The sequence below is a fragment of the Perognathus longimembris genome, chromosome 15 (assembly GCF_023159225.1).
Source record: "Perognathus longimembris pacificus isolate PPM17 chromosome 15, ASM2315922v1, whole genome shotgun sequence".
NCBI classification, from domain to species: domain Eukaryota; kingdom Metazoa; phylum Chordata; class Mammalia; order Rodentia; family Heteromyidae; genus Perognathus; species Perognathus longimembris.
The window spans coordinates 47,338,859-47,363,121 of NC_063175.1; the positions used below are offsets into that span (position 1 = coordinate 47,338,859).

General features: G+C 41.5%; 1 protein-coding gene and 1 long non-coding RNA gene across 4 annotated transcripts in view; one reads left to right on the forward strand and one right to left on the reverse strand.

The window, feature by feature from the left end:
- Positions 1 to 24,263, forward strand: part of Nedd4l (NEDD4 like E3 ubiquitin protein ligase) — a 283,441-nt gene that overhangs the window by 137,817 nt on the left and 121,361 nt on the right. For all 3 annotated transcript variants that reach the window (XM_048363771.1, XM_048363772.1, XM_048363774.1), the window contains 3 exons: positions 16,220 to 16,301; positions 18,782 to 18,820; positions 21,373 to 21,426. In XM_048363771.1, the coding sequence (XP_048219728.1) occupies positions 16,220 to 16,301; positions 18,782 to 18,820; positions 21,373 to 21,426 (175 nt within the window). The remainder of the gene's footprint in view (positions 1 to 16,219; positions 16,302 to 18,781; positions 18,821 to 21,372; positions 21,427 to 24,263) is intronic.
- Positions 1 to 24,263, reverse strand: part of LOC125364281 — a 30,531-nt gene that overhangs the window by 998 nt on the left and 5,270 nt on the right. The gene's annotated exons all lie outside the window — the stretch shown is intronic.

Genomic DNA, 24,263 nt, shown 5'->3' on the forward strand with positions numbered 1-24,263 from the left:
ACCACCATCCTCAGATCTCAGCCTCCTGAGTAGCTAGGTTTACAGGCGTGAGCCACCGGTGTCCGGCTATGTTTTCCTTTCTTTAGGTGCATATGGATCATCTGCTAAACCTGCTTGCTTTTTTAGACAAGGTCTTCCCATGTAGCCAGGCTAGGCTCAAACTCATGATCTTTCTGCTTCAACTAGAATGGCAGACACACACCAACCGCCTGTGCACAACTGTAAGGATGGAAACTCCACAGGGGTGAGGTGTAGGGCAACCTCTCTGTCTCCTTGGTGTTTATCTAGGTACCTAGCATGCAGTGGGTGTCCCATGCATGTTTGTTGATTAAGAAGGGAGTCATGTTTTTCGGGGGAGGGCAGTAGAGGGAAGACACACAAATGGAGGGAAGGAGGGTGAGCAAGTTGCAGTGATTATATCAATGCACTTTATGTAAAAAAGAAAATGTAAAAAAAGGGGGAGAAACCTCTTTATACAACTACTTAATAATAAAATAAAATTTTCTGAAAAAGGCCCAGATGCCTGGGCCTCAGAATGATTTGCAAAGGGTGTGTGGGGAGGGGAAGGGGACTTCCTGTGGGCGTCCATGGGGCTTTCGGATCTGTATTGCGGTCTACTGGAGATTGTGGATTTTGTTTGTTTCTGGGTTGTCACGGCTGGGCTGGAGGTGTAATGGAATTGGCTGGGTGGTTCTCATGCTTGGAGGTCAAAGTCTAATTGCCAGGTTTTCTCCTGTAGTTTTTCTAGGGGCTGAATAATTTGGGCAGCGAGAGGGAATAGCTTGGTGATGCTTCTCCTAGCCATTCACGGAAGTAGCCAAGAGTTGGACCTGTTGTGGGGCTTTCCTACCTAATTACTGTTCTGGCTTTAAGCCTTCAACACGCTAAGTTACATCTTCTGAGGTGGTTATAGTCAGCCTGCCTTCTTTATTGATTGCCTCTTATTCAAACTCCTAAGAGCAGGTTATCTTTTACTTTCAGGCTCTACTCCATGCTATTAGATTTCTTTGGTTCAGTCATGACATTAAAGAAAAAACAAAACCAAAGAATCACAAGTGAGGCTTTTGCATGTCTGTGTAACCTACTCCTGTTTTAGCAGTGGTAAAACAGTAGAGGTGTCTCTGGTCCAGAATATAAAACCATATTGTTCGTAAGCAGTGTTGTTTTCTAGCATTGACCGAACTCAAAAGTTACCCCACCTACATCATCCAATGATTCACACATTCTCCATCCACCGCACCTGTTCAAGGGCCAGCACCACATTATATGGTGAAGTTCTTTTCTTGCACAGTTATGGTGTGCAAGATAAAACCAGTGTCTAAAGGAGGATACACCCCTATTCCCAACGAGCTTCCAGACCAATAGCAGAAACAGACACGGAAGTAAACCACTGCTATAGCCATAGATGTCTGCCAGCAGAAGTGGGGTTTGGTAACTGAAATTCCTTCCAGAGGCAGATGAATGAACTTGGCTTCAAGGTCATGTCATGGGGGTAGAGTGTTTCCAGCAGAGAAAGAAACACAGTGTTCTGTGTGAAATAAAGTCACAAAATTGTTCCCTGTGGCTAAATGCGTAAGGCATGCAGTAGATGGAACTGGATGGCGGGCAGTGTGGAAAGTTTGGACTTGGTTGTTGTCGTTTGCAAGAAGAATCAATGCATGGGCTGAATTGTATGTATTGGGTTTAGATTTGGATTAATATGATGAAGAGGATATGGAAAAAGACGAGGCCGGAGTTTGCAGTGAATTTCATTCTCACAACAACCAGTGAGGTGTGGGTGACAAACAGGGTCTCAGCCGGAGACCCAGCAGACCTGGCCATAAGTCAGGGGCTCATAGCTCTGGAGAACAGCTATCCTTGGGTGTAAAGAAGATGGAGGCTGGGTGGTCCCAAGCAGGGATTGCTGTGGAGCACAAAGAGGTCGAAGATGAAGCGTTGGGGAGCACTTACATGTAATCCTGCCATTCTTCATGACAGCCCATGACCTCTTATGCTCTTGCAGATCTTTCCCAGTGAACTATGTTCACATTGCCATTCTGGGCCCCACAATCCCACCAACGGTGTTGCCATCACCTGGGAGGCTTGGGGTGGGGAGGTTGGTACTGAGATTTTTCTGTCCAGGCTGGCTTCAAACTGTGATCCTCAGATCTCAGCCTCTGAGTAGCTAAGATTATAGGCAGGAACCACCAGCCAGCACGCAGCTTACCTGGAAGCTTGTAGAATTGCACATCTTTTGTGAGCTTACCTCACGGTCTACTGAATCCACAAAATCCACAGTTGAAGCAAGTCCCAGGCAGGGAAGAACGCTGAGCTACTGTAAGAGCAAGTCTTTGCGGGTCATGTGAGAATGTGAAAATTCCTTGTGTGGACTCCCCAAGATCTAGTTGCCTTTTAGGATTATCTCAAAATGATAGTCGGTGGGATATATAGCATGCAAATCAAATGGGCAAGTTAATAACAGTATTTGGCTAGCATCATAGTTGTCCCTGAGCAGACACCATCTTGTAAACCTTCGGTGGTTTGTGGTGGGTCAGAGTGCTGTGAGTTTGGTTACAGTCAGGCACATTGCCATCCCATTGGCTGCTTCATTACATGTCACCTTGCAGAGTAGAAAAGTCCACATGCAGGCTCCCCTTCTCTGCACTAATGGCCCCCCCGAATGACCATGTCTCTGATGATGTCCACTGCATTCACAAGTTGTAGCACATACTTGATAGAGTTGTTATTCCTCATGGTTTCGTGGTATCGCTTTCCATGTCAGCCCCGCAGAAACTGGAGGTGAATAACAGTGAACGAATGCATTCTCCACCATGTGCCTTGGTTTAGAGCCGTGCAAGAGTTTTTTCGCTGTCTGCACAGGCACATCTGCCCTGAGGCCTGCATGTCTTTATTTTGAAAGGAAATCTCTTCAGGGTTCGAGAAAAACCAATCTACATGAGCATGAAAAATAATGTGGAGATTTTTAACCAACTGGACTGAAAGAATGGTTCAATGGTATATAAGTGAGCCGGGAGACTTTAAAAAAAAAAAAAAGATGTGGACACCTCCTTCACAGTTCGTGACAGTTACCTGATCAGGGCTTCTAGAATTCACTGTTGTACTCTTTCTCCCTCAGTGAGCCTGCAAACAGTAGTATTTCTTGTGTCCTTTAGATGCATATGCAAAGCTTTTCCTCCCACCTTGAAGGATGTATCAGCTCCGTTGGTGAGTTAATGTTCATGATTTTAGTTCAGCAAAAGTGGTCTGTGACTTCGCTTTTGGTAACAGCTTAGTACCACTGAAATGAGATTTACTGTGAACCCCATTTTTGTTGTTTCTTTGACTATTTGGCCTTAGACATCATGGTACTGTGGGAGACAACAGTGAGAGTCCCACATTATGGAAAAGTGGAGGAGAATGAAGCAAGGTCAAGACAATGAGATGTACATGAGAAACAGATTCAGCATCTGGTTATTCATGAAAGATAGGAGATAAACGTGCTGAGAATTGCACATTTTGTCAACTCAGGCAGACACTGCTTCTGAATGTATAACCCCTGGAAAGATGTTAACCTCTCAGAATAATGGGGAGAATCAAGCAATCAAGCTCTATTCATTGAAGACTATGTTTTATAGGATTCCATGGCAAATTAGAGGAACCTAAAACCGAAACAGTGACCTTAGGTGATTTGCAACTAGTTTAAGAGAATTAAGATTTACACCCTGGGAAGTGGCACTGTGTCTTGAAATGGTAGAGTGCTAGCTTTGAGCAGAAAAAGCCCAAAGACTGCCCAGGCCCTGAATTCAAGCTCCAATGAATAGCAGTAGCTTAAACAGTCATAACTGTAGCATTTCAAAAAACAGGGATGCTAGTTATTAATGGTTTGGGTTTTTTTTTTTTTTGTCTTCTTCTGGGAGGATGACTAGGAGCAGGTGCTGTATGCTTGGAGTCTAGAGGAATAAAGAACATGCACAGAGATTTTGGGGAGAAAGGATACGAACATATGTAGCTCAGTGGTGGGGGTTACACCAAAGCTGAGTGGACTAAAAGCTTTGAAGATCATAGGCTGACATATTTGGAGAACCAGACAATTGTGGCTATTATTGGACAGTGGATTAAACTGAATGCTCTATTTGCTTCCTAATAGAAATTCTAAGGCATGGAGCAGGAGGAAAACAAGGATCCTATCTTCTGTTTATTACATATACCAGAGGTCTGACCTCTACAGCTACTGTGGGAAAGAAGTAGATTGTGTTCCCTGTGTATGTATCTCTTGATCTGTCTCTGGTGCTTTTACTCCAGTTATTTAACTCTTTCTTCTTCAGGCTTCCAGGGAGAAACAGATACATCCATAAAATGAAATTCATGAAGTAGCATAAACTGTACTATAAGAGAGAGAGAAACACACAGAAGGAGAATGAGAGAGAATGTAGCAGTAGTACCACTCATGATTATTGAGCTTACATTAAGGTCTAGAGAAGTCCTTTGATTTCCAATCTCACCTCACACAATAATTTAAGGGAGGATTGAAAAAAAATCTGAGTGACTTCAGATTTTTGTCATTTAATAAGGCCGAAAACCCCTGAGATCCAAATAAGTATCTTTTCTTTTCTTTTCTTTTCCTTTCCTTTCCTTTCCTTTCCTTTCCTTTCCTTTCCTTTCCTTTCCTTTCTCTCCCTCCCTCCCTCCCTCCCTCCCTCCCTCTTTCTCTTTCTTTCTTTCTCTCTCTCTTTCTTTCTTTCTTTCTTTCTTTCTTTCTTTCTTTCTTTCTTTCTTTCTTTCTTTCTTTCTTTCCTTCTTTCCTTCCTTTCTTTCTTTCTTTCTTTCCTTCTTTCTTTCAGTGAGTTGCCTGTATGTTCATCTTCGGGAATATGGTAAGGAACTTGAGTGTTTATGCTGGCTGTCAACCAAGATTGTTAATGCTGATGAAGGCTTCCTGTAAACTTCTTGAATATTCTAAATGTGACAGCCTGCTGCATGCTTACCTGCCTAACTGGAAAAAGCACAATTGTTTTCATCTCATCTTTTCAAATTCCATTTGAAGAAATCTTCGGATGGTGTGCTATTGAGCAGAATGGAAAGGTGAAGTGTCTAATGCTTCCATGTATAAACGACTTGAGGATAAAACTTCTTTAAAAAAAAAAAACCCACAACAAACCACCCTTATTTTGCGAGTGAGTCTTCTGCGAGTCCAGGGAGCTCTTCCGTTCTTTGGCCTCCCTGAGGAATCCGAGGACTGCAGGGCAGCCTTGTGGTTTTGATAGCAAGCTGAGTGTGATTGGCATTGTGGCATGAAGGGCATATTAAGTGTTCTACAGCTTTGTACAGGTCCTCCATTCCTTATCTTCAGTTCCAAAGGCCAGAAAGCCCTGCAAACTAACAACATCTTTATGAGCGTGTGGGAAACTCACTTGAGAGCAAATTCTGGCCTTCTGTATGACATTAGGATTAGCTCGCCACACCTGTGGGGGTGCACAGATGTTAACACTAAATTATGAGTCCCATCTCATCCCCTACTGGAGATGTTATAGAATAATTGGAATCATCACTGAGCCATCTTTCTCAAATAAGAAAAAAAAATGCCAGAGCTCTGTGATACATTTTGCCTTGAGGATTTCTGATAACCCTCCATTTGCTAAGTCTGATGTAAGCAAGTACCCAGTGCTGGGTACATAGTAAGAGGAGTGCATTGTCTCTTGGTCCTGGAGGCTAATAGTCTACGATTGGTGTTATCAGTGCCCAGCTCCGTCCTCAGGTTGGAGGAGAGGTGTGTTTTTTGCTCTGGGAGGTGATGGTAGGCAGCCCTTGATATTCCTTGCTTGTAGATGCATCATTCCAGTCACATGGCAGTCTTCTCCCTGTGTCTCCGTGTCATCTTCCCTACGTGCATGTCGGCTGCAGGGTCTAAGTTCCTCCTGCTTGTTAACTATAAGTTAAAGCAAGCTGTTCTTGGGAAGGCATGCCTCTTTCAGAGCTAGTAAAAAGATCTTCCCTACTTGGCTACTTAAAGGCTGATTTCCTCGAGCAGTCCTGGGTTGTAGGACTTGCCCCCTATTCTGGTTTGACACAGCGCAGTGTAGATTCTGCCTTGCCATCAAGTCCAGCATCCTCTGCCTCAATTGTGAGGATCCAGAAGCAAGACTTTTCCTGGAGATAGAGGGGAGGGAGGGAGAGGGAGAGGCTTAAGGCTACTTTCTTTATAAATTGGAGGTGAATAGAGCCACGTTATAAAAGGAAACATGTAGTATAGTTTAATAACTAAGAACATGTCTTTGGATTTTTGTTTTAGAAAGGTCTGGTTGGCTTGACTTAAGCCAGGAGGAAATAGATGAGCAGGTCCAGTAGGTGAGCAGTATCCCACCAGACCCTTTGAAGAACAACTAGACTGATGGAATCCTACCTCAGAATTCTTTTCTTTGTCTTCCTTCAGAGCTGGATTCCAGACAGGTTTTCATTGTCACAGTACTCCTAACTGTTCTTGTGTTAGACAAACATTTTTGTGGGCAGGACCTGACTTGCCTTTACCCTGCTCTTCTCCTCTCTACCTCCACTCCCACGGAGATAAACACAAAGTGCTGTAAGCTGATAAATATAATTATAGGTAAGGCCTTGCCAGTTTCCCTTCCTGTGACCCCAGAATGTGTGTGGCCAGAGTCAGCCCACCAGCAGAGGCCAAGTCCTTGTAGTGAGCACAGACGGAGCTGTCTCTACGTCCCCTTCCGTGCTCTTGTTGTTTATACTGTGTCAAGTAAATTCATTGTGCTGAACCCCAGACAAAGGCAGACACCGGAGTCCTAGTGGTCCTCAATCTGGAAGAGCCAGGCTGACACATAGTCAGAAATGCAAGCTATGATGTTCTGAATTGGAAACTCCAGGATTGAGACTCAGGGAGCAGTGTAAATCTGTGATTCTGCTGCCTGTCCAGTTGGAGACGCTCCGCTCTAGGAATCACTCATCTCTCAGAATATAGTCACCTTAGCTACTATGGGTGGGGTGTGTGTGTGTGTGTGTGTGTGTGTGTGTGTGTGTGTGTGTGTGTGTGAAGGACCAACATTTCTGCCTATCCAGCCACTGAGTACTCATGGGTAAGGGGGCTTGTGTCATATCTTCAACTCTTTCGAGCTCGTCCTTCTCATGGTTGAACATTACCAGGGTAGGCCCTGCGAGGGGAGGACATACATGATAGAGCACTCACAAGTAGTTGGAAGTTAACCCAGGGTAAGGGCGTCTGATGGGAGCATTTGAGGCTTACAAGGGGAAATGTTGAGGAAGGGCAGGGCCTTCTTTCTAGATGCAGATCATACTTCATTTGGCCAAAGGTTTCTATAATACTGATTGCATATATTATATGTTAAGAGACAACCCCACCATCGTAGTGTGATCACAGTTGTTTTGTTGAAAATTTTTTTTTATCAGACACTTCATTTTATCCTTAAATGGATTGCTTTGGGCTTTTTCACTTATATTAGGCACTGAGGCCTCTCTAAACTTTCTAAACTCTCAGGTTGTAGAATACCTTCAGCGCGCCACATAGGTGGTTTGTGAGCTATGTCACATTTTCCCAAATTATATTATTAGAAAATAACTTTTCAGCCAGATGGCCTATACCTGTAATCCTGGCTACTCCGAAGGCTGAGATTGGAGGATCACACAGTTCAAAGCCAGCCCAAGCAAAAAAATCGAGATTCTTACATCTAACAAATCACTCAAAAGCAGGAAATGGAGGTGCATCTCAAGTGGTAGGATGCCAGCCTTGAGCAGAAAAACTAAGAACAAGAGGCTCTGAGTTCAAGCCTCCAGTACTAGTATCAAGTGGGGGGAGGACCCAAAAACTTTTTATGTAAAAGTCTTGTCTACTCATTTTGGAAGTTTGGCCTTTTTCTCTCACAGGTAAGCAGGTTTTTACTTTACATTTAAGGGTTCCCACCCTGAAATGTGCACGGGGGTATAGCACTTTTGAGGTCTTCGACATATTAGAGTTTTGGGGCCCCCATGGAAGAATAGACGAGAAGATGCTGTGTGTTGACATTGTAATTAAACACTGCTTCATTGGTATGAGCCCCATGGAGAGATAAAGTGAGACTGATAAGCCTGTTGTGCCAAGGGAATACTTAACAAGATATAAAATTGGGAAATTCAGAGTATTTCTTTCCACTCCATTTAGTATGTTTACATAACTTTTCAAGACTTCGTACTAAATCAGAGATGTTACTATTGTAAATATATTTTCCCCTACCTTCTTGATTGTTGCACATGTGGTAATTTTGGCATTAAATGTTCTAGTTGCTCCCATTTTTTTTGGGACCACATGGGGACTAAATGTGTCATCTTTCCGTCTTAAGTGTTCCTGGATAAATAGTGACCTGTCTATGTCACTTGGAAAATATAGAAAGATGTGGGGGGGAGGGAATCACTCTTGATCTCAGCAATACACCATTGTATATATTTGTGTATTTATAGCACACTAGTTTTCTTTGTTTCTGTGGCTCTGTGATAATGTGGAATATTTTAATCTTTAAACAGAATGGGAGGTGGCCATGTCAAGTTTGACATTGATGCTATTTTAATGGTTACATAGCACTTTACGTATGCACGTATATATAGCACATGTTTATACCATTCATGTGTTTATAGATAGCTATTATCTATTCTTTGAATCTTAACGTTGTTTTTAATCCTTGGCTGTCTTAAATTTCCCTGTAGGAAATGGCCTTGAACTGAGTCGAGTACACTTCTGAATAAAATGTGGGTTTGGGAAGCAAAATGAGGTTCAAAATTTGGCCTCGTCTCCCCAGCCCTGAGTTCAAGCCCCACAGCTGATCAACAAAGATTTGTTTGGTCTCGCCTGTTTCTTCTGATCCATGAAATGGGTATACTGGAATGTCTTCTGGGGTTGCTGTAGGTGACATATATATGTATATACACGTTTTGCCTACATTTAAGATCTTCTTAAAATAATGACTGATTTTAAACGGGGTATTTGTATATGTATATATGTATACACCTAGTGTATATGTATATATATGTACACACATATACATATGTATGTACGTACATACATGCGTAATACACACACGCGTTGGTCGAAACATAACATCATTGAAGAAGCTAGGAGTACATTTTTGGGCTGCAACACAGAATATGCCAAGCACATACATTTTAATTGTTCTTTATATTTGTTTAGGACCAGTATAATAATGCAGTTGTCTGTAGTCTACACACACACACACACACACACACAGACACACACACACACAGACACACACACACACATCATATATAGCCAACTTTCAAAAAGGCAAAATTTGCTCCTTCGGGCATGGGTAAGCAGCCTCTTAGAGGGCAAGGTCTGCTTCTATTTCCCATTATTCTCCTCCTCCTAGCTTCGTGCCCGCCACAGTCTTTTGTACATGCTGGACACTCAGTGATTCTTTGAAGACTTAGGTCAATTGTAAAACATTTTTTAAACATTTATAGCCTTTGTTTTTGTTTCTTCTTATGGCCTTTGAATTGCTGGTGCTCTTTGGCTACACATTATTTGACTCTTTTTTTTTTTTTTTGTTATGTTACTTGCTCAAAATAAGAATCCCTTTGACTGTAATCTGACCCATTGCTCTATTTGTTGAAAAAGCATACATATTTAAGGGTAAGTGACTCACAAACCAGTATTGGTAGTAAGTGATGTATTTCAAAATATGTACCAAGCCTTAGGTTTTTGAGGCTTACAATGTATGTGATATTCTTTCACAAATCCCTGGTAATTAAGACAGTTTTCTAGGGAGAAAAAAAGTGTGGGAAACCTTTTTGGGTTTGTTAGTGAGATGTTGGCTCAGCTGGCCTTGAAATTTCAAGGTCAGTACTTCATGGGTCGAGTATATTGGAGTTGGAGTGATTTTAAGTGTTTTGTGCTTTGGGCACTCATAAAAAGTACTCTCCCACAGTAAGAAGAGTAGGAAAAATCGAGAAATATAATTCATCTAGAGAAGAATGGATCTAGAAGAGAATACTCTAGAGAGCATTACTATTAACTTTTTAGTCGCTTTTCTCAATTACTGGGGGGGGGCTGGGGGGAGGGGAGAAGGGAGTTGAGAACGGGGTTCACATGTGCACACCAGTCATGGGGCTTGAGCTTGCCCGGGTGCTGTTCCTGACTTTTTGATCAGTAGCTCTCTACCACTTGAGGCACAGCCCCACTTGGGGCATGTGGTTGTTCATTGGAGATACGAGTGTCACAGACTTACTTGCCTGCCCAGGCTGGCTTCAGAGTTCTTAGATCTCATCCTCATGAGTAGCTAGGATTACAGGCATGAGACACCAGTACCTGGCTTCGCAGTTACTTTTGTGTATTTCTTTTGGGTGAAGTCGCATTTTCAGATCTTCCTTAGTCCCTTCCTGTTGTACTAAAGTTGTTGGGTTTTTTTTTTCCATTTAAAAATATTCCTTAAATATATAGTCTTAATGGTTTATAATATTCTAACATTCTTTATGGTTATACACCATCTTTAAAAAATCATTTCGCTACTGAGCTAGAAGGCGGCTTCTGATCTTTTCTTACTGTTTTTTTTTTTTTTTTTGCCAGTCCTGGGCCTTGGACTCAGGGCCTGAGCACTGTCCCTGGCTTTTTCCTGCTCAAGGCTAGCACTCTGCCGCTTGAGCCACAGCGCCACTTCTGGCCGTTTTCTGTATATGTGGTGCTGGGGAATCGAACCTAGGGCCTCGTGTATCCGAGGCAGGCACTCTTGCCGCTAGGCTATATCCCCAGCCCTTCTTACTGTTTTTAATGCTACACTGGGTAGTTTAGGCAGATAATTATTTACTCTATTTTTTTTTTTTTGTGCCAGTCTTGGGGTTTGTAAAACTCAGGGCATCGGTGACATCTCTGAGCTTTTTGTGCTCAAAGTTAGTACTCTACCACTTCAGCCACTTCCGGCTTCCCCCCCTCCCCCCCCAGTCTTGGGCCTTGGACTCAGGGCCTGAGCACTGTCCCTGGCTTCTCTTTGCTCAAGGCTAGCACTCTACCACTGGAGCCACAGTGCTACTTCTGGCTGTTTTCTATGTACGTGGTGCTGGGGAATCAAACCCAGGGCTTCATGTATATGAGTCAAGCACTCTTGCCACTAGGCCATATTCCCTTTTTTGGTGTTTAATTGGAGATAGATTCTCACAGCCTTTCTTGCACAGGCTGGCTTCGAACTGTGATCCTTAGATTTTAGCCTCCCGAGTAGCTAGGATTACAAGTGTGAGCCACCGGCACCCAGCTCACATCTTTGGTGGGTTATGCGTGTTTAATTATGGGAATAAATTAGATGGGCCAAGGGCCCAAACACTCTTGACACTTTTTTCTAGAAAACTTGTAATAATTTGTGTTTCCAGTAATAAAAAAAATACTAAAATATCTTCCCCTCTTTAGAATGTGTTAGCTTTTTTGTTGTCATTTGTTAGCTGAAAACTTCTGGTTCAGTATTTCATGTATTTGTGTGTTTTATTTCTTCTCACACTTTCTAGGTATATTTTCTTTACTTGAAAGTGTTTTGCAAGTGTTGTTTCTTTATTGAGTTCTAAGCAGTTTATATAACACGGATGCGAAATAGTAAGAATGAAACAGAATCAATGAATCAAGTTGTGATGGAACATGATAGATTTTTCAGTGACACTGCCTGTTTGTCTGGGTCTCTGCTATACTGGAGAGGTTCACTTTTCTACATGTCCATAATCACCTGTCATGGACCAGCAAATCTGCATTGACCTTCATTGGATTCAAAGAATCAAGAGATGGGCTAGGGGTCTAGATGTAAGTGATATACACTTGGAAAACTAGCACCTTCAGAGGACGATGATGGGAGGATCAGAGTCCTGGGCAAAAGCAGGAGACCCTGTCTGAAAGCAAAGGGACTAAATATGTAGCTCAAGTGCATGGGAATCCTTGAGTTCAGTTCCCAGGAACATAAAAGAGAAAAAAAAAAAAAATCAAGAGATGCAAACCTTATCCAGGAGTCTCACTCTGCCCATATCACTGTTCAGCAAAGGGGATACAGATGAGGCTGTTCCTCAAGGAGAATTAAAAATGTACCTTTCTGGGTTTTCCCTGTTGCTCAACTTTCTGGAACATACTGAACAAGGACACGTCACGTTCACTAATGGGGTAATGCCTGACTAACTCCATTTAACTCACTGAAGTGTTCTACATTCTTTTGTGCCTGTTATTTACTCATTTTTATCAGGATAAATAGTCCTTGCTGAGGTGCACATATTTGCAGGGGGACAGGACCGTGAATGGAACGGCCGGAGCTACCGCTCATGGGTCACGTACTCAAGACTGATTGCATTTAGAATGCAGCCAGGTTGTGTTTATCAGCGAGGTATCAGAACAGCTGAAAGAAACCCTCATTCTTCCCTGTGAACAGAAGGTGTGGCACTGTCTTTGTTCCACACTAGCAAAGGTCAGGGCGCCTAGGCTAAGATGACCCAGCACCCCTGCATCAGATTCACAACCTTCTTAGAAGTACGGGGTATTCCCACTGCACAGACGGTTAAAAACCAAGGCTCAGAGAAGCTACGGGAGTTTCCCAAAGTCATGTAACCACAAATAAAATGAGCCAGGATTTGAGACCCAGGGGGGATGACTGACTCCTTGTGGTTTGCGCCCACATTCCCTGTCCTCTCTGCACCCTCCAGACTAAGCCACACTGGACATGTTAATATTCAGAATCTCTGCGTCAGTCCATCTCTGGGTCTTAGCCTCTGTTCCTGCTGCCTGGAAAGCTTTCCCCCTGATCCTGCCTTCTGGCCTCATGTGGACCCCCCAACTCCTCTGACAATGGTGCTCAGTTAGACCCATGCCTGGAGATCACCTGGGACGCAATCAGTGCCGACTTGGCGTGGAGGGGAGGCGCGCAACTGGATCCCAAGTGAGCTTGGCCTGCATGAGGTCAGAGGCTGCTGCTTGGAGCATTCAGTCACAAGCATTATTTCTCTGTTCCTGGTGCAAATGGGGCAGGAAGAGCACTGTCTGTTTCTAGAGTGGTTCTACTCGCCTGGCATATTATAATCACTCAGTAAAGGAGGAGGTGGCTGCCAGCTTGTTGTCACTAACGGCTGAAAGTCAGAACGTGATATGGTCTGCAGAATCGAATTCTTCCAATCCGCATGGTCCTACAAGGCACTGAGGGTCCTAGAGACCCGCGTTGATCATACCAGCTCTGAGTGGTGCTCGTCAGCAGTCATGAGGACAGTGGTCGTTGTGACTCCATGGTGAAAGACTGACAGTGAATCGCGGTGAATAAGAAGATGAGTACAAACATCTCTACCCAGTCCACTCAGGTTCCCACATGGTGTGCAAACCAGGAAAAACAGAGTAGTTAGTGAGCTATGGTTGGCCTGACATCAGCTTGTTCTATGTGTTATGTCAGTGGCAAGTCAAATCATCAATGTTATTCAGGAATAGTTTGAAATTGGGTATACTTACGTCTCAGAAGAAAGGGAAGGGGCCCGCGGGCTCCTCCTCCAGATTGGCCACTGTTTTCCTCCCCCCCTGAGTTTATACCCTATTGTCCTGTAGCCAGCTCTACACCTTGACCTTTGGTTCTCTCCTCAGGCTCAATTCCCTTCCAGGAAGTTTCTTGGTCAATTATTCATAGAGTCCATAATCTACCAAGATGAGCACTTGACCTGTTACGTGATCAGACATGCCTCCCTCCTTACAGCTAGAAGACATTGTCCACATTCAGAGATCCCACCCTTCGTCCCCCGCCGCAGGTGTCTTTCTGACCTTTCCAGTGGTTGCAAACAGAGATAAATGACCAGTAGAAGAACTGCACGTTCCTATTAAAGACTTATTGCAGGGGCTGGGAGTATGGCCTAGTGGCAAGACTGCTTGCCTCATATATATGAAGCCCTGGGTTCGATTCCTCAGCACCACATATATAGAAAACAGCCAGAAGTGGCTCTTTGGCTCAAGTGGCAGAGTGCTAGCCTTAAGCAAAAAGAAGCGAGGGACAGTGCTCAGGCCCTGAGTTCAAGGCCCAGGACTGGCAAAAAAATATTTTTTTAAAAAGGCTTATTGCAGCAGTCACATAGTATCCAGCAATAATGATAGCCAAAGGATGTAAAAACTAAGACCACAGAAGAATTTATAGTATACCCTTTAGTATATTGTGTATGTGTGTGTATGCTTGAGATTAGAGAGATCACCTGTAAACCTAATGATATCTTTCAATCTGTAATCTGTTTTAGCAATAACTCGGTGACTAGAAATAGAAAATGGCATTCCTGTTGCTTCTATACCACTAAGAAAAAGCTGGCAGTGGTACTGTGACTCAAGTTGTAGAGTGCTGGTCTTGAGCAATAGAAGCCCAGGGACAGTGCCCAGGCCCAGAGTTCAAGCCCCAGGCCCAGAAAAACAACAATAATAATAAACAACTCTAGTAACATGATTTCCCAAATGTACTTTCTGTGCCAGTTGTGAGCCTTAGGGAACTTTCTAGAAGTGGCAAATTCTGGAGTTCTTCCACAGAATGACTGGATTCAGCTTTGGTCATGGTACAATCTGTGTGCTTTATTAACCCTCTCCTCCAGAAGGTTCTGATATACTAAGGTGGAGCTCCACCCACCAGGAAAGAGACAGCCTCGTGTTAGACCTGAATTCCCATGCCAAAGGCACTTCTGGGTCTTAAATCTTGACTAAGGCCTGGGGCCGTAGGAAGAGAAGTGGCTGCATCTGTTTCAATGTTTTTTAGTCACATCAAGGTTTTTCATTTTTGGAACTCAAGGTTGACCATGTCTTTCTGAGTACTAACAATGGCTTCCACTTAGTTGTAAGTTTTTGGGCTATTGATGACAGCTCTGTTACTACAAATCCTTAATGAAGACTTTCATAGCATTGCTGTTTGATATATCAGATAGAACTTGATATACTCTCAGTACCTGGAAGTACTCTGTTATCATTGGAAACATTCTGTAAGTTGCAAAGCAAGGGTACGTTTTTATGGTAACTGAATGCCTTTGAAGAATGGTCAGCTATAGATTCAGATGAGTGAAAATTAGGAAATGTAGTATATTAGAGTCTTTCCTGTGATTTTTTTTTCTAGAATCCCTACTGTGAAGCAAATTCTTCTGTACATCATCCTCTCCAGTTAACAATAAATCATTTTATTATTATAAAGGTGATGTACAAAGAGGTTACAGTTACATAAATCAGATAATGAGTACATTCCTTTCTGCAATTTCTTTAAAAATGATACTTCAGTTAAATGTGAGCTACCCCCTTGTTAGCAATACTAGAGAGTGTAAACAGACTTGAAGTCTGACTAGATAGTACACACATAACATAATACTTCCCATGCAAGGCTTGCTGGAAGTTTTCAGTTATGGCATCTGTGCAAGGAATTCTGGGACTTGTAGTCAGGGAAATCTGAAATTTATTGACTGTTCCCACACTTGTCACCTTGGATAGTCTCTTGGTTTTCTTTAGTTTGTTATTTTTAATTTTGGAGGTATTTGTTTTATCTGTAAGATAGTAAGTCTTGGTTTAGGTAAATAATGGTTTGTTTTACCTCTACCAAAAGAAAAAAATGTTTACCCACACAGTGGAAGTAAAACATAAATAAGAAGGAAACTAAATGTTCTAGCTAAATTTTACTAATGTGAACAGATTTTTTATGCCTCTTTGTCTCCCTTGTAATCTTTCCAAAATCTGTGTTGAGAAACAAGTGAAGACAGTTTTCATTGTTTTGAATTAATTACAGGAAGGCTAGAGCCATGGCTCAAGTGGCAAAGTACTTGCCTAGTAAGCTGGCAGCCTGAAGCTCAAACCCTTGTGCCATCCCTCCCTCAATGAATTAATTGCAGAAGACATTATTTTTAAATTTAGAATGTTGGTTTGGTTTGATGTACGTGTGTGTGTGTGTGTGTGTGTGTGTGTGTGTGTGTTTTAAATACATACTGGTTGATAGGAAAATTTTCAGAATATATTGATTTAGTAGGCATGTTAAAATGTTACCGCTTAATTTTTATAATAGCATTTAAGTGGTATTTGTACTTCATTTAGGCTTTTGTTTTGTTTTTATTCCTGCTGGTACAGAGGTTTGAATTCAGTGCCCTTGAGCTTGCACAGGCTGACTTTGAACCTTGATCCTCTCATTTTCAGCCTCCTGAATAGCTCGGATTATAAGCGACTGGCTTCTGATGTTTCTATTTTAAATGAAAAGCATAATTGTATTAAATCTGAAATCTTTTCTTGTAGTGACCCGTATGTGAAGCTTTCATTGTATGTGGCGGATGAAAACAGAGAACTTGCTTTGATTCAGACAAAAACAATTAAAAAGGTAGGTTGTCTGTCCTTTTTCTAAAATTCATGTAAGTCATTTTACTAGTTAACATTGATCTATTTTGGCTTTGTAGACATTTCTACGGAAAGGATAAGATGACAGTATTTGTATTTTAAGCACCTGTAAGCATTAAATCTAGAAATTATAAGCCAAAGTTTTCTCTATTCATCTATGATAAATGACTATAGGCAGTGTCCTGAAAATATGCCCTTCTTCAAACAGTGCTTTATTTTTCTTTTAAGAATATAGCCAAACAAGAATTTGTTCTTGTCGACTTGCTGTTTTGCACCAAGAAATTCAAAATATATTTAATGAATTAGAATGGCTTGTGGAATTCATAAGCAAAGCAAAGCAAAGAATAGCTAAACTTGAAACAACTGTTACCAGAGGAAGCAAGATATTTTCTATGCTGCCTGCATACACATAGGATACATTCATAATAAGGCTACTCATGTTTATGTGTATATTTATTTTCCTAGATTTTATATACATTATTTTAGAAAATATTAGTTTCCATAATTATGGCATCTTCATTCCCCCATTCCTATGAACTTGAGGACTTTATTGAAGGTGCCGATCAATTTTGTATAATATATAGCTTATTTTTCTATCATATTTTGATCCTATTATTTCCCATAATACTGTTTCTTCTGTGTTTTTTTTGTTTTGTTGTTGTTTTGTGGGGGAGTTGTTTGTGGCTTGCTATTATTTTTCTCCCTATCTTTGGGAAGCCAGTCCCATAGCCTAAGGCTTGGATAAACATTTCCTGAGTAACACGATTGCTCTAAAAATTACATAACCCGCACGCACACTCCTCGGGTCTCTAGCATCGCCAGGTCATTTTGTGTAGGAAGCAGTAACAGTGTGTCCTCCGCCTGGCATTGAGCCGGGGCCGTGGAAATCTGTTTTGCAAACAGAATCTAGTGTTGAGATTAGTGGGAGGATGCCGGGGAGCACGGAGGAGGCCATTGTTCCCGGACTAGGCGCTGTCACTTGTTCTGTTCCCAGTGGAGCGAGGGCACCTCACAGGGGCAGCCAGGAGTCCTGGTCTTCTGCTGGCCAGGAGCCAAGGACCCAAGCCTGTTTCTGGGGGGGCATTGCCATGTGTTTTCTTCAGAAGACCGGCCCTGCTCCTCCTCCCTCTCTTCCCACGGTGGAGACTGTCACCCTGGTCTCCAGGCAGCCAGCATCCTGGTTAGTATGTGTGTACCCCACTCTGCCAAGGACAGCAGCGGCCTCTTCCCCTTCTCGTGGCCCTGCAGGGGTTCGTCATTCATTTTGTGCTCTTCTCTTGTCCTCTGTTTCCCTCTCCTGTCGCCCCCTTGTCCCCCACCCCCACCCCCCGTTGCTGATTTGGGTTCATTGAAGCCCAGGGCAAGGCTGTCTCTGCCCCTCTGTCCTTGGTTCCCTCCCTGTCCCCACCCCCCTTGCTGTCCTGGCTCCATTCCTATCTCGAAGTGTGTGCCCCCATTATTTAGGATCAGATTCTCTGTGGAATTGTAGGTGGAGAAAACGCTGGATTTGTTTTTTAATGTGGGTTCAGCGTTCTGTGAGCTCCCTTTTCTATTTGTGTGTGTGTGTGTGTGTGTGTGCAGTACTCTACGTTGATTTTTTTCCCCCCTTTTGCTTCTATTAAAAGGAATGGGTAAAAGCAAATATCCATTTGACTAAAAACACCTGAGGCTTGTAGATAAAGCAGACTTTCCAGTCTGTCATTTTCACGTGTAATTTTTTAAGGAGAATGTCTCTGTGAGCATTATGGCTGTGGCACTATCTGAAAATGTGCCCGTGTTTCATTGTAGAATATGCTGGCTGAATTGGTGTTTTGAAAGACAGAAATGTCTTTGCTATGTTTATATGTCACGTATACTTACTTAAGCAGATCCATAGAAAGATAATTATGGATAGATGGTGAGAAAAGTTAAAGGATAAATAGACAAATATTTTTTAACCTAGTTAATTGGGGAAGAAAAAATACCTCCCTTTTGGTTATAACTATGTATATGTATATATAAATCTGTTCAATATTATTCTCTGTAAAATACTTTTCAAATGTCACAATTCATGTAAATAATGAAAGTTTTATTTTTCAACACATTTGTTTTGAAGGAGAGTTAGAACTGATCAACCAACTTCATTTCCTTCTTGATAGGAATAATCATTTCAGTGCTAATTTCTTGAAGGAGATTTTTTTTTTTTTTTTTTTTTTTTTGGTTTTCAGATGATAGCTCTTTGTAAATCCCTAGTGTTTTTCCTTTGGTGATAACTTGCAATTTATGGTTTCATAGCTATGAATCATCTATTTCAAAAATGCACTCCCTTCTCATATAGTCTCAAATAATTGACTAAATACTGCTTTTATTACCACTTTGAAAATCTTTTTGTATCAAGAAAAAAAAGTTTAAACGAAGACTGCGTTGTACTAGGAACTATTTGCAAGTCCTGTAAAAGATATCACAAGATAATTTCTCTTCCAGACGCTGAACCCGAAGTGGAATGAAGAATTTTATTTTAGAGTAAGTTTTTTTTTTTCATTTTTTGGTCATAATTGTTATTTGTCTAGATTGACAGATCACAATAGGCTCGTCTGGAAGGAAAGCTATAACTTTTTAAATGAGAAGTGCCTTTTAAGAGGAGATGTACTTAGGTAAGTCCTTAAAATATTCCAGATTTGAAAGAGCAATAGTCACAATCTAGCCTGTTTGTTTTGAAAGTGTGTGTGGGGGGGGGGGGGTAAAATAGATAAAATACCATATTTCATCTTTTCAACTCAAAAATTTCTTTTAAAAACGAAGATAAAATGCAGTTGAAAACAATAGTTTACGTATTTCTATGTGGCAGAAATTCTAAATTGTTTTCAGAGATAAGAGTAAAACACTAGAGGAAACGTGATTAACAAACCAGAATGATTATTTACCAGCAATGGAGCTGGGCTATAGCTCAGTGGTTGAATGCTTGCCTAGCATTTTTCAGGCTCCACTTTGATCCCAACATAGCTGTTCACCTCACATACCCATACCCCAAATAAAGATGACCAGTCATGTTCTAGTTAAGAAAAAACATGATCAATCATGTTCTAGTTAAGAAGGAAAATGAAGGGCATGAATGTGTATAAGATTGCATCTGTAATCTCAATACCATTGGATAAGGTAACAGTTTCTCAGCCTTTTAAATCGAATCTTTTAGAGCAGCTGTATTCTGATCAGTGAATTAGCTGAGATTTCTGCTTTGTGAGTCCCTGGGGTGGTTGCTGTTGATTTGGAACCAAACTTTTGGAAATATTAAAATGCTCAACTATTAATTGAAAAAAGAGATAGAGTTTCTCTCTTTAAAATGAAAACATTTAAATTGTCTTTTTGCTGTAGTATTAAAACACTACTCGCCTCCTAAATATGTTCCAGATGAGGTCTTCTGGTGATTGCAGAATCATAAGAACAATGGTGCCACAAAACCCACATATTGGTCCTCTCTTCCTTCTAGTCAAAATAATATTTCTGGGCTTCAGTTTTGGATGACTGTATCTTGCATCTGTTTTCTATTATGTTCAGAGCAGAAATATGGCATTGATATTTTAATACTTGGTAGATCGTGTGTTTAGCCTCTGCCAGATGTATTTTAAATTACTCCATGAAGGACTGAGAAGCAATTCAGCACTGAGAGGTGTTATTGGCCCCTTGTTAACTCTCAAATTCATCATTCTTCTTTGGGGAAATTCCAAATTATCTGCGCTTCTTTGATTTGAACTGTGTATGAATTTTCATCTAGCTAAAACTTATTTCCATGCATCAGAGCTATAGACACATTTCAATTTTCCTTTCCTTGTGCTTTGAAGAGCTTTGTGTTTGTGCCCTCCTTAAAAACTTTGTTGAATACCTACTATGTGCCAGCTTCTGCCTTAGCCTGAGGATAGGCAGCCTTTGGCAGACTGATGAGCAAGCGCTCTATTCGATGGCTGGGCCCCTAGCAGCCAGGACTTTACCCAAAGACCTAGTGGTTGAGCCTAGTGGTCAAGTGTGATTCCATCTTACATGCTCTGTCCAGGATGCCACCAAGGCCTAGTGGTAGTAGCCTTGGGTCATGCTCCTGGCTTTAGCAAATGTAGGATTTTTTTAACCCTGGAAAAAAAGCCATGAAGGATTCACAGGTTCCTTGTCTTTCACATAGGAGAGAGAAGCCCTTCCTTGGTCAATAGGCTTGTTCCCTGCTTTAGATTCCATGACAGAAATTTCACCTCGGCTATACTATGTCCTGCCAGGTTGGTAGCTAGAAAATGATATGAACCTCGATGGTGGTATGAGCCATTTGGGGGCACATTTTAGTAAAGAGAAAGAAGCAAACAGAAGTCAAAGCCTGTAACTCTGACATTGGCCTAATATTGCTGGAAAGGAAAGGGGGACATTGTTCTTTCTGGGTTTAATTGTTTCCAGTTTAGGCCTTGGAGAATAGAAGGGCAGACCTGGGTCCAGTCCTGATTAGCCAATACGCTGGCCAGGACTTGTGGGAAAATGGCCTCACTTGTAATTTCACTCCTCTTGTATCAGGTCAGCATGATAGTTACACATTGTGAGGACTGCTGCGGTGATTGAGATCAGGCAATGCTGACGGTTAACAAGGAAAAGTACCCACAAAAATCATCTCCCAGTGGCAAATGGCTACTTTTTAAAAATACTTTCACCATCATCATTATCATTATTAGATGTAACAGACTTCCTCAGTCAGAATCTTTGTGAGGACACAACTTTGGTGTCTAGATATGAGGTTGTCTTTGTAGAAGAAACTAGGGGCTCTTTCAAGCTGTTTAGATTTACCTTTCTTCTCTTTCTCCCTCCCCTTCCGCCAAACAAGATAAAGGCCAAGTCTCTTTCTGATACACTAACATTTTAGGGGTAGATTAATAGCAAAGTCAGTCATGAAAAGATTTTATTTTATAGACACAGAGTTTCCAGAAAAGCATGCTGGTTGTGAGTTGGGTGCATTACGTGAAGCCCAATTCTTTTCTTTCTGTCCTTTATTTCCTCCTTCCAATGGTGCCTATTCATTTTTGAAATACTATTTATGTTCTTTCCAGGTAAACCCATCTAATCACAGGCTCCTGTTTGAAGTATTTGATGAGAACAGATTGGTGAGTGAGCCCTTGGTTTTAAAATTTTGCTTGTTTTCTTCAATTCTGCATCTTTCAAACTTTGTTTTTTGATCACACAGACAACAGCCTATATACCTAAAGAGAAAACAACTTTTCTTAATGCTAAAGTGCATAAACAAATACTTGTGTGTTAAGACAAAACACTTATTTGAACATGTATGTGTTTTTAGCACAGTTAATACTAATGAAAGTCACTAGTGATGTTCTCAGCTTAAATACTTCGGCTCTGGTTTGAGAATACAGAACAGTAGACAACTTGGTAAGGAGGTCATGAGGCAGAGAAACCAACCCTGTAGGGTTTTCAGTGTATACCAGACTATAACACTGATACATTCAAAGCAACTCCCAGGTGATCCTCTCTGGGGAAACAAAAATCTAATTAACAGTTGATAGGGGAGGAGGGAATCCACACTTAGCAGATACAATTAAACTGTATTTTAAAAGTGGTACCCTCTCTAGAGAAATCTTTAGAAAGTACTTTTTGAAGAGAAAAATGAGGCCCTGGTGTGTGTGTGTGTGTGTGTGTGTGTGTGTGTGTGTGTGTGTGTGTGTGTGTGTAATTCAGTGATGGACCACTTGACTAGCAGGTGTGATGTCTTGGATGCTAAACCTAGCTCCTCCCAAAACACAGACCACTCCAAAACTACACCTGGTTATATAACTGGTATACACTAAATGTATACTAAATGTATATATTTCGATTGTATAGAATATGCATATAGCGATTGATATCTATGAAAGGACTGTAAGATTTCATTTTAGAGAAGGAATTTTAGAAGTATATTTGGCTTAAAGTGTTTTGTTTTCTTAGATAAAAATCCAGTGAAGGGGGAAGAGTGGAGGCGGGGGAAAAATGAGGGAGGGGGTAACAAATTGAACAAGAAATGTACTCACTGCCTTACATATGACACTGTAATAACTCCTCTGTACTTCACTCTGACAATAAAGAAAAAAATTTTTTTAATCCAGTGAAGTAGACTTGAGTGAGTCAAGTGTTCCAATTATGCCAACAACATTAGCATGTATAAGTCTTTAAAGTACCCTCAGAAATGGTATTAAAACTCAGTGTAAGCTGGGCACCAGTGGCTCACACTTGTAATCCTAGCTACTTGGAGGCTGAAGTCTGAGGATGGAGAGTCAAAGCCAACCTGGGCAGCAAAGTCCGTGAGATTCTCTCCCGTCTCTCCCGTGAATTACTAGAAAACCAGACATGGTGCTGTGATTCAAAGTGTTAAGAGTGCTAGCCTTGAGTGGAAAAGGTCAAGGACAGTGCCCAGGCCCTAAGTTCAAGCCCCATAATGGACCAAAAAACAAAATTTTTTTAAAAATCCACAAAAAACAAAACCAGTATAGTCAGAGTTACACTCAAGTTTACTTCCCTGATAACCTGAACTGGTTGGTTAAAAGAGATATTCCCCAAAGCCCCTTTCTGTACAACTCAACTGAAACTCTAGGGTTGTTCTTTTGCAATTTATTTTTAAATAGCCTGAAGTTAACAAAATATAGCATAATATATGTACAGGAGGCATCTTAAACTATGTCATGGAACTCCCTGACCTTAGAGATCAGAGAACCCTGGTCTACAGGTTTTACCTAATCAAATGTCCACACAAGGTCCACCCCTCATCCCTTTATCTCTGTTCAGAGCTGGGAAATAGGCAAGACTTTTCATCCTTATTAGAAACCTGAGAATGTATTTGATCTGACATGCTTGCTATTATTTACCGAAACAGAAAGCACACAGATTCTGACCTACTCATCTCAGGCTCTTCCATATTATACATAGATCTTGGTGGCTATGCTTTTGTACCTTAGGGGTGATGATTATTGTCTCCAAGTAACAAAATCACTTTGGTTGTTTGTATGAAGTTGCCTCTCCAGCTTATCTAACAGGAACAGCATGACCTGCACTGAGTGTACTTGGGCAGTAACTTCTAGCAAATCCCAGGCTCCATAGATAACCCTATGTATTGAGCAAGATGCAAAAGGGACCAAATTTGAGGGGAAAACGGCCTCTTGTTTGATGCTTTTGACTTCACCATTTCAAGTTCTTCTTAAGGCACTCACTGTTTTCAACTAAGTTTCCCATTTCCCTGTTCTAAAGGAATGATTGCAATGAGATTGCCATGAGGGGGGGTTCTGTCCTTCAAAACTACAAAAGGACTTGGAAAGCAAAGCTCTTAAGAAATCCTCCGTGAATGCAAAGTTTACCTGAGTGGTGTTTTATCATATTAACACTTCGCTTTGCCCCGGGCAGAGTCTCTGCTATGCAGAGAATGCTGCTGCTGGTAGCTTTTTTCTTTGTTGGCTGTTAATCCATGGAGGAGAGTGGAGGGGAGCGTGTGACTGTGGTAGAGCTTGGACATTCTAGCATTTAGACAAATCAGCTTCCGTGTCTCTCATAAAGGTCATTTTTGGCATTGGAAACTCAAGCTTCTAGAAACCAGGTTTGGATGTCTGTAAACACAGGGTTAATTCTCTGCACCCGCTACTCCGAAGCTGTTGATTTGCAGATTTGAAAATAAGCCTTTTTATCACTCTTTGCAGCTTGGTACTTTCCCTCTTCCCCCTTCCCCCAAATACATCTCTGTTGAATAACTAATGTTTCTGGATCATAGAAAATCGTAAGTCTGAAACAATTTCCAAGTGAGCTACAAATCGATGACAGGTTTTTGAATGTGCACTTGTATATATTAGGTTCTTTTTTGACTTTTGCAAACATGGCAAGATTCCACACTTTTGTGTCCCAACTATAGAAATATTGCTGACTCCTTACTGGAAAGCACTTAGCTCCAGGCAGCATTTCTTCTGTTAAA